Source organism: Brachyistius frenatus, unplaced genomic scaffold, assembly GCF_029030835.1.
Source record: "Brachyistius frenatus isolate BFR_SWC_R1_liver_20210118 unplaced genomic scaffold, ASM2903083v1 Contig_1, whole genome shotgun sequence".
NCBI lineage: Eukaryota > Metazoa > Chordata > Actinopteri > Embiotocidae > Brachyistius > Brachyistius frenatus.
In genome coordinates, this window is record NW_027210600.1 from 77,656 (window position 1) to 90,871 (window position 13,216).

General features: G+C 49.3%; 2 protein-coding genes across 2 annotated transcripts; one reads left to right on the top strand and one right to left on the bottom strand.

Annotated features, from left to right (window-relative positions):
• Positions 1–2,664: 2,664 nt before the first annotated feature.
• LOC138619363 (TLC domain-containing protein 3A-like) lies at positions 2,665–5,816 on the top strand. The gene is made up of 5 exons (XM_069696194.1): positions 2,665–2,876; positions 3,684–3,767; positions 3,929–4,139; positions 4,221–4,316; positions 4,871–5,816. Exons 1-5 carry the CDS (start codon positions 2,755–2,757, stop codon positions 5,138–5,140), a joined length of 783 nt encoding a protein of 260 aa, XP_069552295.1. The 5' UTR covers positions 2,665–2,754; the 3' UTR covers positions 5,141–5,816.
• Positions 5,817–5,823: 7 nt separating this feature from the next.
• Positions 5,824–13,123, bottom strand: gemin4 (gem (nuclear organelle) associated protein 4). Its single transcript, XM_069694927.1, has 6 exons — positions 12,938–13,123; positions 10,437–12,422; positions 8,532–8,688; positions 7,827–8,097; positions 6,554–7,261; positions 5,824–6,249 (listed from the first exon to the last, which is right to left on the bottom strand). The coding sequence occupies exons 1-6, from the start codon at positions 12,987–12,989 to the stop codon at positions 6,028–6,030; spliced, it is 3,396 nt and encodes a 1,131-aa protein (XP_069551028.1). The 5' UTR covers positions 12,990–13,123; the 3' UTR covers positions 5,824–6,027.
• Positions 13,124–13,216: the final 93 nt, after the last annotated feature.

Below are 13,216 nucleotides of genomic sequence, written 5' to 3' on the forward strand. Positions count from 1 at the left end.
CAGCGCTTCATGTTTTATGACTGCAGCAGTCAGGTTGGGAGGTGAAAGGACGACACTGCAACCACCGGCAGACACTGTAAATGTGTTTTAACCTGCAGGAATCTGACGTTATTCATCTCAACCTTCTCCCCCCGGTTTCACCCTGCAGCGACATACACCAATTTATTTTGATAGATTGCTCAGTGATCATTGTGGAAGTGGACCTGGCCTACTTTCTGCTGCTCCATTATCCGTGCGTGGCCTATTTCTGTGTGTGTGTGTGTGTGTGTGTGTGTGGTGGGGGGAGGAGGAGGGGAGGAGAGGGGTCACACCGGGAGGACTCGTCTGGTCCGATATCTCAACTCAAAATCACGCACGTGGGAGCCGGTTCAGCCGTTCGTGCAGTGAATGGAGCCGACGTGCATGAAGGTTGATGTTCAGGGAGGAACATCCATCGTACCATCAGACTGATGGATCGGTGACATGTTACTGTGATCAGTTTAATGTGAGGGTTAAACAGGAACACTGCGTTCAGGCGTTCGTTTCTTGTTTCAGTCCTCATTGTTCGACCAAAGAAAACCTGAAAACTTTAAATACGATGAACCTTTGCTCAGCAGTGGCCACACGCCTGGCATAACTCACATCTTAGCAGAGGTCATTCAGTCCAAACACACTCAGTGATCCTCTATTCACAAACCTTTTGTACTAATTTTCATGAAGGTTTCCTTTGGTGTGACTTCTCCGGAAGAGGGGATTTCCTTGAGAGAAAAGCTCAGTTTAAACTTAAGTACATTTTTATGACAAACTTGTTGATTGCAAACTATAAATATGTTAAACAGTGGGATTTGTTAGTAAATTATTTTGTAATATTTTTGTATATTTTTAAAATAAGAATGTAAAAACTGGAAAAAAAAATGTAAATCAACTCATTTTAAATCCAATAATCACCCAGCTGGATGCCTGGAAACCATCCAGCTGCTGTGGGTTCAGTCGGAGTCATTTTATTGGCCAACGCTGCTTCTCAGGAACTTCTGTGAACTTTGAAACTAATCCTGAGGCCCGGCACGGCCTCGACACATGTGCAGGAAAAACTGCATATTCAGTTCACAGACAGGCAGGAAGTAAATACAGAAGTGGAGTCACAGAGGAAACTTGCTGAGAGATTTCAGACTCGTGTTTCAACCAACAACTGTGGAATGATTTCCCAAGAATTATTTATATAAATCAAAAACACAGAACCTTTTATTTCGTCAGTTATTTTAAGCAGTACAAAGACTGTGGACAGTCTTGACAGACACTCGTCCTGGTGCTGTCCACCTCCATCTTCTTCAGTCAGGAGGAGTGGAGGTCCGGCTCAGGCTGCCTCGAACCCCCTACCTGCCAGCAAACCGTGGTCCTGTTACCATGGAAACAAGTTCGCCAAACACATGCTCAATCACTGGTGTCTGATGTTTTTCTTGGTGCTCAGTTTGTGTCCAGCGGCCGGAGGGCAGTGGTCCCAGATTTATGTCTGTGTTTGTACATTCGCTCATTTGGTGGCCTGATGTTCCCAGAGGTTTCCAATCTGAGGTTCAGCACCATGCAGAGGGGTCACAAGATAAATATGACGGGTCACATTTAAGTGGCTAAATGAGAAGAACAAATATTAACATGTGACGTGTTTATTTTTGTCAACTTTTTAAACCAAAAAGAAAATGCGTGTTACGTAATCTCTAGTTAGCGACACAGTTGAAGATATGACCTTTGTTTCCCCTTTAAAGCTGCAATAAACAACCAGACAAGCAACTCTGTGTGCTGCAGAAGGAGTCTCCCACAAACAGTCGTCACCCGACTCCACAGTTCTTCTACGCTCTGCACTCTGTTTGGGCTCATTTGGTTTTGTTGTTGTTTGTTGTTTTGGTTCACTGTATTTACTCCTATCAGCCCGGTTTTCAGCAGCAGCAGCAGCAGGTGGGAGAGCCTCTGCAGAGGGTATTTATGTCAAAAAGAAAGAAAATATGTGGAGACAATGTTATTTAGTTGCATTGTTCAAAGCCACCGTGAGTTTCTTTGTCCTTTATTAACCCAAAGCAATAAGTTCTTCCATCTATCAGCTTGTCTTGTGTTTGTCGCTGGCTTCTGCATTTTAATCATTTTACTGTACAAAATGTTTCATGACGGGTTTAAATCATTCAGTTTGTGAGTTATTGTCCATGTTTCTGTTAAAACTAAATCCTATTTCATGAAGGATGATCATGCTCACCACCGTTAGGTTTCTACATGTTTAAATCACCCAGTCATCAAGGTGAAAGAAGTAGACGTGTGCGTGAACTTATTAGTGAGTCACGTGCAGTGTAACGATTTAAAACTTCTCCTGAAGAATTCACATAAATCATTTAGAAACATTTCTTTTAATAAATACCAGTTGGTTTGATGAAGATATCCCAATAAGTGTTACGGTAACATAATTCGTACTTTATAGTCATCGTTATTGCACGGAAACAACTTGAGATCAATATCAGCTTTATTTTGAAAGGTTTCTGTTTACTTCTGGCGTTCATCGTGAAGAGGTTGTCCGAGGTCAAAGGTTCCTATTGGTTGACAGAGCTTCTCTTTCGGCCAATGAAATCCCTCTAAATGAAAGCTGACGGGGAAGTTCCCCGAAACGAGGCGTCGAGCCGCTCCTGGTTGTTACCGGAGACACGTGACGTGACGGCTGTTTGTCCCGCGGACCGTCGTTGAGCTCCACTTGCGCGTCGAAGCGGCTCCAGGAGGAGGACGAGGTCGACGGGCACCATGTTCACCGCCTTGGTCGGCGGAGCTGCGGTGTTTCCAGGGCTTTTCTGCGGCTTCAGGAAAGTCTTGAGATCCGTTTCTCCCCAGTGGAGCGACGCCGACGTGGTTTCTGTCAGTGCGAGGTCAGCCGACACGTCACGGGTTCATAACCCTCCTCCGCCCTCGGGGTCAACAGACCTCTACTTTATTTCTTTATTTCTCTATTGTTTTGGGATCATTGGTGATCATTCTTTAAAGAAACCCTCACCGCCTCCGTGTCTCCAACGATCCCACAAAGATACGAGAATAAACTAGAAGTTGGTTGAACACAGCTGCGGGTCATTTTGACCCGAGGACAACCCGAGGACAACACGAGGACAACACGAGGTTAACACATGCGGCGGTTTAATGCTGCCTCGTTTTTATCTGTGAGTTTACAAACGTTGTGGAAATCTATTTGCTAAGTTCAACATCCCGTTCACCCCATTATCTTCCTCCAAACCTTCAAGGAAGGCGACAATGAGCTTCATGAAACAATTGAAAAAGTTGGATTTTTTTTTTTTACACAAACATGTGATCATAAGTAAGCTGAAGACACCAAATAACATCTGAGAAGGTCACGTGTTGAAGTAATAATTATGATGTATTTATCGGTGCCCATCCAAAAACATGCACCTCAGGTCAGGTTACCTGGCGCCGCCTAGTGGCAGCCTGCTGCAGCAGCTCCCCTGAGAGCCCCCCTGCTGTAGGGAAGACATTTCCCCTCGGGGATTAATAAAGTGTATAAAATCTAAATCAAAATCAAAAATCACTTACAAGGCATCAAAGAAGTGGGATGTATTTCAATGGAGTCTGGCGACATCTCTATAAACGATGTGTAGTCGGTTGATTTCAGTGTAATTTGTGTTCATTACAAACTACGATCAGTTCTGCTGACTGTGTGTTTTCAGTCTGATGTCTGCCGTCCATGCATCCCTGGCTACAGCAGCTGGAGTCACAGTGGTGTCCTCCTGCAGGGACGTCATGACTGACAGGTGGGAAAGTCCGTTTTATCACGATGAAGAACATTCGCAAAGAACTAAGAATAGTGCAATCAGTGAATGAGCTCATGCATCATTTCTCTGAAGCCGTTGTGGGTAAACAACACAGCGTATGTTAATCCAGTGGACTTACTGACCGTCTCGCTTGTCCGCAGCCACTGGCTGGTCAACAGCTTCGCTCTGTTCGGAGCGCCGTACATGGCCTTTGACGTCTACGCCATGTACCTGTGCCACTACCTCGCTCAGAGGGAACGAGGCGGTCCCGGCGGTCACTCTCTGTCGACCCTGAGAGCGTTCCTCCTCAAGGACTGGATGCTGGTCCTCCATCACGTGGCGCTGCTCTTCGTCTTCCTGCCCATCACTCTGGTGCGAGCCGGCAGGAGTCGCTGCCGTGATCGTAGCGTGTTTTCAAATGGCTGGCTGACGACTGTTTGTTTGATTTTCCAGTTCTTCAGAAGAGGGCTGGGGGATTTCTTCATCGGCTGCCTGTTCACCACAGAGTTCAGCACTCCCTTCGTCTCCATAGGAAAGATTCTCATTCAGGTGAAACCACTCGGACAGCGTCACTATTTATCTGGTTAATGTGTATTTTTTGAAATGTTTATTTTCCTGCCGAGTGTCACTGTGTTCATCAAACCATGTGATCATGCTGGAGTCAATAAAACTGTCTGAAATCAGGATTCAGAGAAGCGACGTGGACGGGTCCGCCCCCCCCCCCCCCCAAACATCCAACCGTGAGCTGTCCTCAGTCCGCCCGCACAGAAAGAAGAAACTGTAAAAATGAAACCACCGAGGTTTTATTGAGTCGGATCCAGTCTGTAATCGCAGCTGGTTTCACAGACCAAAGTTTACGCTGAGTCACTGTTCACACGAGGTCAGAAGGAAGGAGAGCCAGAGATCAGGACCACATCTGTCTCAGGGACACTTTCACACGTGTTGCTTTTTTGTTTTTTTGTCATTTCCTGTCAACAGATTTTCAATCACTGTTGTTTTGGGAAATTGGGAAATACAGCAGAACAATTTATTTCATGTATTACACAATGTGTCTCACTCTCTCTCTCCCCCCGCCCCTCTCCACCCCCCTCCCCTCCACCCAGCTGGGCTTGGACAAAACCCGGCTGCACTGGATCAACGGCGTGGCCGTCCTCCTGACCTTCTTCACGTGTCGCATCCTGCTCTTCCCCTTCATGTACTGGATGTACGGCCGGCAGTTCGGGATTCCTCTGCACAGCGTGCCTTTTCACCTGCCCCTGCAGTGCAACGTGGGTAATGCGGTGCTCCTGGCTCCTCAGGTCTACTGGTTCCTGCTGCTGCTGAGGAAAGCCAAGAAACTGTACCTGAGACACAGGAGAGGGAGGGGCGACTGAGACAAGCCGAGGACGGACCGAGCCGTCTCCAGAAATAACGCGAGACTCTGAGGCCACGGGTCAAGTATGAGGGCCACTGTTAGAGGAAAAAACTAAAGATTCGAATCCATTATCTGGACCTGCTTCATCCCGAACAGGGTGAGAGCAGTGCTGACCACTGCGCTGCTCCAGTTTAACAATAGATTCCTCATTTATTGAGAAAAAGTTCTTTATTCTGAGCAAAAAGTCTGAATATTGAAGATTTTGGGTAAAAAGTATTTATTTTTGTCAAATTGAGGATTGTTATTGGTGAAAGTCGAGCTTCTGTTGACTAATCGGCTTCGTTGTGTTCCCGCCACGAACCTTCGACATTGTTAAAGTTTCACCTCTTCTTCCCTCGCTGGTTTTTTTCCCGACCTTTGGCTCTGACACCGTTGATCTGAAGCCTCAGCAGCTCCGTGTTCGTTGTGCACTAAATCATTTGAGTGTGAACGTTTCCTTCTTCGGGATGCGTTTGTCAGCTGTAAACGCCTGAAATATGTTGAGCTGTTAATCTGAACTCAAAAGAATATTTTTTTTGTATAAATTAAACTCTTCTTTTAAATGGATAAAAAAAATAATGTCATTAAATTGCAAATGTGGTCTCAGGTTTAAATGATAGTGGGAATAAATATTATTAAGGCAGCACACGAAGACATTCGCTGTGAAATATGAGACTTTTATTCAAGCAGATTTGTAATTCATCACTTTGTATTAATTCCCACATTTAACTGAGTGCAGTGTGGCTCTTGTTTTATCAGCAAACGTGCTCAGAGGTTTGACCATCTGGGAACTCGGTGTGGAGTGGAAAACACATGACAGATCTGTGTGTGTGTGTGTGTGTGTGTGTGTGTGTGTGTGTGTGCGCGTCAGGCTGCTGACGACACGAGCTGAGCGATCTTCTGCTGCAGCACGGCCTTCATCTCCGGGTTCTCGAGGTTGTCTGTGATGGTGGAGAAGAAGTGACGGGTGTTGTCGCTCTCCAGCGCGCTGCAGCTGTCCGGGAACGCCGCCATGACGGCCTCGTAGTGACTGAGGATCTCCAGACTGGACAGGAACAGAGGCTCACACTGACCCCCGGGCTTCATCACCTGGGAGAGGGGAAAGGGATCCAGATTTAGGAGGTTTGAAAGTATTAAAGGAACTTTTTTTTACCATCAAAATATCTAAATGTACCAGTCAATCACTTTAAATCAGGTTTTTTTTTGTGAGTTCTTGTGTTGGTGACATAAAATAACCTGGAGCTGGGGTCATTATTTAACAACAACAAACAGACACCTCCATCATGGAAACGTCCAGTTCGACTGTGCGGTTAGTCGGAGTTAATTAACACCTTCCAGCCAATCAGAATCCAAACGTCTCCGTTGCCGTGGCATCACTGTGAATAGTTCCTACCTGGATGTGTTGAACGTGGCAGAAGATCTGACTGAGAACGAAGAGGACTTCCTGGCTGGGAGCGGCCTCCACCTCCACCTCCACCTCCTCCTCCGGTTGGGCTTTCAGAGGAGAGTCTCCTGCTTTCTGAGGATCTGTGGACATTTGAGCAGCTTTGATTGAAGGGGGAGGACTGGAGTCGGTGGACGCCGGTGTCTTCGAGACTGTCGAAGCTCCGGGTGACGGAAGGGGCAGCTTGGCTCTCACCGAGGTCATCAGCTCCCTCACGGCGTGGGCGTACAGCCGGCCCACGTGGGCCCAGCCGCCCGCCGACAGCCAGTGGGAGCAGCTGGAGCCGCAGAGCAGCTGAAGGACTCGGAGCAGCAGGACGGACAGACGCAGCTCACAGGAGAACCTCCTCAGGTCCAGGAGGGGCAGATAGTCCACGTACTCCAGAGAGAAAGGGACGTGGAGGCGGCCCGAGGCGATCAGCTCCCTCAGGCCCCTCAGCAGCCGGCTCCACTGGGAGACGGAGCACCAGGGCAGCGTCTGGGTCAGAGCCACCAGCAGACCTTTGCTGAACATGTTGACGTGGTCCGGCCTCCGCTGGTCCAGAGAGAGGCAGGACAGCATGGTGGACTGCAGGGAGTCGGATATGGAGCAGCACTCCATCCAGGCCAGGAGGCCGGTACCCTGTCCGTACTGAGGCAGATCCAAACCTGACCAGTCCTGCAGAGGGGGCACAAACACACAAGTAGCACAATCAAACCATCGACCCATCGGGTCTCCACTTTCATCATCTTAAACTATTAAACATTAGTTTATTGCATTTCTACTAAATACAGCACACAGGAGACCAAAGCTGACACAAGTAGTTTACATTCACCAAATATGGTCAACCACTTCCTGCTCACAGCACCACCTGTGGCCCAGTAGATGTAGAAACCCAGCAGGGCTGAAACTAACATTTATTTGTAATTTTCATTTAAAAGTTTTAAAAGTGAAAAACAACAACAGAGGTTAAAAAAAAAAAAATGCTGTTCACAATCTCAGTCAGCACAAAGTGACATCTTCAACTTCCCGTCTAAAACCGAAATCTGTTCAGCTTTCTGTCGTGACGAAGGACAGCAGCGAAACTTCTTACTGAAGAAGCCTAAACCAGACAACGGTTGATATTTTGGATCGAAAAAAACAAACAACTGCGACAATTAATTGATGATCAAAACAGCTGTTGATTACGTTTGAGTCAACTAATCGACCAATCGCTGCAGGAGAAACATTCAACTTCTGGTACCTGTTCAGGTAGATCGCACACAGCCAGCAGAGACGAGGGCGCCTCGTTTTTGAAGTGCTGCCCCCACACGGGCTTCAGGTGGAACCGGACGGTCCAGTCCAGCTGCTCCACCTTGTTGTAGAGCCAGAACAGAGCTCTGGACCAGCGGCTCGGCACCGCCGCCACCTCCGCGCCCACCGCCTGCCCCACGGTGTCCAGCACCGCCTCCAGCAGCTCCCGGGTGTCCGTGGACCAGTGGTGCACAGCGCCCTCTGGTGGCTGCTCCCAGCACCTGGCGGAGATCAGACGGAGTCGTGTTGAAACCAGAGGCAGGTTACAGGGATCACCGCAGTGGGAGAGTTCGGGTTCAAACGAACGGACTCGGACCCGGTTTCCATCTGGATGAATCAATCCAGACACGTCCGACCTGGTGAGATCGGATCACGAGGGTCCAGCAAAAGTACAGGTGGAAACGCACTCAGGACGCACTGAGATCCCGCCTGTCATAAATCTGACCTGACTCATTGGGGGTCAGATGTTCAGGTTTCTGCTCTCGTGCTCATCTGCTGGTATATTTTCGTGACGTGATCATTTGCAGACAGAACCGGGAAGTGAGATTTAATCTCAGGTGGTCAGCCGGGACCGCGTCGACTCGGCCTGAAGCCGGCCACGAGTGATCCGATCTCACCAGGAGGCTCGCGTCCGGACGGGGCTCCGAGAACTGACCTGAGAGCCTGGTCGTGCAGCTGGGCCAGGACGTAGAGGAGGGGGAAGGGAGAGCAGCGCAGCAGCCAGCGGGGAGAGGACGCTGCGTCCCGGGCGTCCACGGACAGGGCGGCGTGGAGGAGCTTCAGACTGAACTCTGCATCACCGGAGCCGACAGCTGGACGGAGACACGGAGACACGGAGACACGGAGACACGGAGAGCAGTGTTCACCACAACATCCAAAACCCTTTCTGAGATGAAGATGAGACATTTGACACTCCACTGCATTTAGTTCCCAACTGGAAAAAAATAAAAAAGGACTATTCCTAATAAACGGTGATGTGTTCTTACAGGTGAAGCTCCCAGCGGTGTATAAAAGCCCGTGTTTAAACATCAGTGATGCTTACAAGTTAATGACTCTCAAATAGACTTCTTCTGCACACTGAGCAGTATTTCTAATACTCTTACTTCAGCACGAGTATCAGAAGGAGTCGTTTTTATCCACAAATCCCTGATGTCAGCTTGTTTTTCCTGCCGTCATCAAAGTCAAAATAAGTACAGGTTTTTCATATCCAATCATATTTCTGTTTCGACATTCGATACGTCCTCTTAGGTCTATTTTCAATTAAATATGAGTTTACATGATTTGCAAATTATTGCATTCTGTTTTTAACCATTTTTTTTTACACAGCGTCCCAACTTTTGTGGAAACGGGGTTGTAAGTAAGAAACACGAGTTACACAGTTGAAGAAAACACAACTAAGCCGAGTTTGTAGTCGTCTACGTTTTCCTGTTCAGTGTTGCAGCTAAACTTTGATTCATTTATAGTTTGACACGGGTTCTGCTTTTATATCCAGTCTATGGTTCTGACCGGAGATGCAAGCTGTGGATGAAGCTCGGGCTCTTTGGTTTCTGTGAACAGATTCATCCCCAGCAGCACGGAGAGCTCTCTGTGCTGCGGTATAAATAAACAGATAAAGTGTGGGAGAGGCTTCCATCACCAAAACATCCATCGCCATGGATACCGCTCGAAGCGTTAATCGCCTGACGGTGATATTGTGCCGTTTGACGGTAAACGTGGCGGCCGGAGCGGCTTGGTAAAGTAACCACGCAGAAACACGACTTATCTATTTTGTTTCGTGACGAACACTCGGGAAGCGGCCGGCGGATCTCGGAGGGGTTTCGCTTTGTTCGAGGCTCATTTGTCCAGGCGGTTAAAACAAAAAAGACACGCGCAGTTAAATCTGCCGACGAATGTGGACGATACGTTACTGTATGGAGGATCCAGCAGCAGCGTGATAACTGAGGCGCAGCACCCACATGTTATTCCACAGTCTCTACTCCACTGCAGCTTCTCAAAGATTTGTTTTACCAGTGTTTGGAGCTTATAATTTTAATGGCAGACAGTTTTTAGACATTTAAAAAAAAAAATATATATATATCATAATGATAACAATTCAAAAAAAGATGCCAAAACAAATAGTGTTTTTGTTAAATAACTTCACGCTGCTACAGACCAGAGAAAACCCTGAATACTGATCAATATTAGACATTTGATCTATTTTATGGCAGCTCTGTTGTCACTGGTGAGAGAGAGAGAGAGAGAGTGTGTGTGTGTGTGTGTGTGTGTGTGTGTGTGTGTGTGTGTGTGTGTGTGTGTGTGTGTGTGTGTGTGTGTGTGTGTGTGTGTGTGTGTGTCAAACTTATGAGGTCCTTCGTAGACTGCTGAGGTAAAAAACTTCTAAGTGAGTGCAGGACATTTATGTTGTAGAACAAATAAACTGATTGTTCTCAACACTGTGACAACTTATTTAAAAAAAAGAAAGTCAGAGGCACCGGACGATGAACGTCTTTCTCACTCTGGTGCTCTAAATGAAGTTTGGTTACTCAGCGGATGAGGAGGTGCAGCCGGGCAGGAGACTCACCCTGTGCCGAGAGGTTGGGGAGGACGAAGGTGTTCACGACCTCCTGAGGCGCCACAAAGCTTCGTCTCGCGTCTTCTCCCTCGGCCGCCGCGTCCGGTGTCATCAGGAGACCCAGGAACACCAGGAGCTGCTCTTTTTCACCGGCCGACAGCGATTTGGTGGCGATCATCTCCCGTAAACACCCGCAGAGCAGACTGCCGGGGCTCCCGTCGTCCAGACTCTCCTCTTCGTCTCCTCTTCGTCGCTGACGTCGCAGTCCGGGCAGCTGCTGCAGGATCTTGGCCATGAGGGAGAAAGCTCCTTTGTTGAACACCGCTGAATGGCAGCAGGACCTCAGAGCAGCCTCGGGGTTCTGGAAGGCCACCCTCGCCACTAAAGACACCGCCGTGCTCAGGTTGCCCTGCGCCGCCGCTCCTCCTCCTACTTGGATGATGCAGTTGAAGGCCATGTTGAGCTCCTGTTCGAAGCCGTCGGTCACAGCGGAGGGAACGGAGCCCGCAAAGAGCCCCCTGCTGGACGATCTCAGCACGGCGGCCAGCGCTTTGTTCTTGTCCTCTAACGAAAGCGCGGAGAAAATATCCGCGACGACCTTCATCAGCTTCCTGCACCGGCTCACGTCTGCGCTGCCGCTGCGGAGTTTGCTCATGAGGGTGGAGGAGAGGCTGACGACGGTGTCGGGCTGCCGGAAGGCCGCCTGGTTCTTCTCCAGGCAGTCCAGCCAGGTCTCGTCACGGGCTGCCCACGACGTCTCGCCGGCAAACAACACGGCGAACTTCTCGTAGTCCTCCAGCTGGTGACCGATGACGGTGGCGGCGACCTTCGCGTTCACCTCGGGGTTGCTTTTGACGGCGGGGAGAGACAGCGACTTCAGCAGACCTCGGAGTGTGTTCTTCTCCGTCTTTCCGTCGGTCACCTCGGGTCGGTCCAGAGCCGCAACGACTCTCTGGACGCTTTGTTCCAGCTGGAAAGCGGAGTAACCGGGAGCGGAGCTGGCGTCCAGGATCCCGCTGTTTCTCCAGAACTGTGCGAGTTCGGTTACGACCTTCAAAGCTTCACTCAGCTTCGTGCTGCTGGGCCGAAATCGAGACGGAGTGCGAGAAGCACGCAAGTTCCTCTGAGCCTCCTGGATAAGTTCAGGGCTCAGATCCTCCGGATTCTTTCCTCTGCTGCTGACGGCTCTAAACAGGATGTCCATCTTCTCTCTGACAGGAAGAAGGACTTCCTGGTCTATCAGGAAGGACGTGTAAAGAGCATCGAGGGCGACAGTCAGGGCCTGGAAGCACAGGTCCGCTGAGGACACCTCATCTTTCATGTCTTTAAGTGCATGAAGGAGAATGTGCAGAACATCAGCGCTTGGCAGCGATGCTGCTAAATCTGTGGAGTCCAGCTTCAACCTCTTGGCCGCCTGAGGAGACACGCCGGGAGACATCGAGGAGAGACGAGCGAACTGGTCGGCGAACGCGGTCTCGATACTCTCCGCCGCCCGTCCGGCTCCGCCTTTCCACAGCTCCCACCACACCTCCAGGAGCAGTCGCACGTCGTCCTCCTGCCTGGGACTGATCCTCACGTGCTCCGCCAGCCTCTCCAGCTCTGTGCAGATTTCAGATTGAGGCAGAGAAAGGAGAAAACTGGCATAAATGTGCGCCGCTGCTGTTGACTTGACCAGCTCCAGCAGGACGACGCGGTTGACCTCCGGGAGGCCGTTCTGGAGGGAGAAGAAAGGGTTCTCCCTCCACGCCGTCTCCACATCCTCTCCGGCCTCTCCGCTCAGCAGCTTCAACCACACGACGCAAACCGTCGTCTTTTTCCAGCTGGCGGCTGTCGGGTCGGGTCGACCCCCGAGGTCGTCGCGTCCGCGGATTTCTCCGAGGGCCTCCAGGACCGGCTGACCCGCTCGGCTCCAGTCTGCCTTCTCAATGGAGGACAGCGACGAGGGGAGACACAGCTTATCGGCCAGGAGGAAAGATCCCTGGAGGACGGCCGACTCTGGAAGCACAAGACAGGAAACCCCAAAACTGAAATCACAGATAAGTCGGCCAGCTGATTCTGATGATGACTTCTGATCCTCCTACAGACACACGACAGGACAATCATTTTCATTTAAATGAACGTGAAGGTTTTTGTCCTGATTAATCACCAAGTCTATAAAACACCAGACAAATCAGTGAATAAGAACAACTGGCTGCTATCAAGACATCTGGTTGAACATCGTTTGTTGACACTGTGTGTCGGGTCCGAGATGACTCTTTGGAGTCAGCGCAGGAGGAACTGACTTTTCTTCCATTAAATGTCTGTTTGGTGCGTTTTTTGTTTTGTTTTCTGTTTTCGTTTTTGTCTGCTTCACCAACAATCAGCAAAATAAATCTGTTTTGAGTCGTAAAAGAAGCCGACTTCAGTCTTCTTTCTTAGTTTATACAACATTACTGGTCCTTCGTAAAGAAAAAGACTCTTGAATTAAAGACCAACATGTTTACAAACAGGAAGTGAGGAGGTCCGGTTACCTTTGTTCATCATCAGCGTCATCGCTGGTTGTCCGTCCGGTTTCCCATTCATCTCAACAGTCCACTACAACCTAATACTTCAGAATAAACTGCAGAGAAGCTTATGGAGCAGATAAAAGTCCGTCGGTCTGAGAAGCTTGTCGCAACTTTTCAGCTGCATGTCACACATTTCGTGTAACGCGCTTCCGCAGTTCCGCATCAGCGAGTCACCTGACAAAGAGAGAGCCCCGCTGCTCTCGTCAGTTCTTCACAGCGCCACCGCAGGACGGATCCAGTACT

What these genes read in the sequence shown, in the direction of transcription:
- LOC138619363 (XM_069696194.1), top strand. Translation starts at nt 2,755, where the DNA reads ATGTTCACCGCCTTGGTCGGCGGAGCTGCGGTGTTTCCAGGGCTTTTC. An exon ending in AGGGACGTCATGACTGACAG is followed by an intron (nt 3,768 to 3,928) that starts GTGGGAAAGTCC and finishes GCTTGTCCGCAG; the next exon opens with CCACTGGCTGGTCAACAGCT. An exon ending in TAGGAAAGATTCTCATTCAG is followed by an intron (nt 4,317 to 4,870) that starts GTGAAACCACTC and finishes CCCTCCACCCAG; the next exon opens with CTGGGCTTGGACAAAACCCG.
- gemin4 (XM_069694927.1), bottom strand. Translation starts at nt 12,989, where the DNA reads ATGAATGGGAAACCGGACGGACAACCAGCGATGACGCTGATGATGAAC. An exon ending in GACGCTGATGATGAACAAAG is followed by an intron (nt 12,423 to 12,937) that starts GTAACCGGACCT and finishes TTGTGCTTCCAG; the next exon opens with AGTCGGCCGTCCTCCAGGGA. An exon ending in TGTGCGATCTACCTGAACAG is followed by an intron (nt 7,262 to 7,826) that starts GTACCAGAAGTT and finishes CCCCCTCTGCAG; the next exon opens with GACTGGTCAGGTTTGGATCT.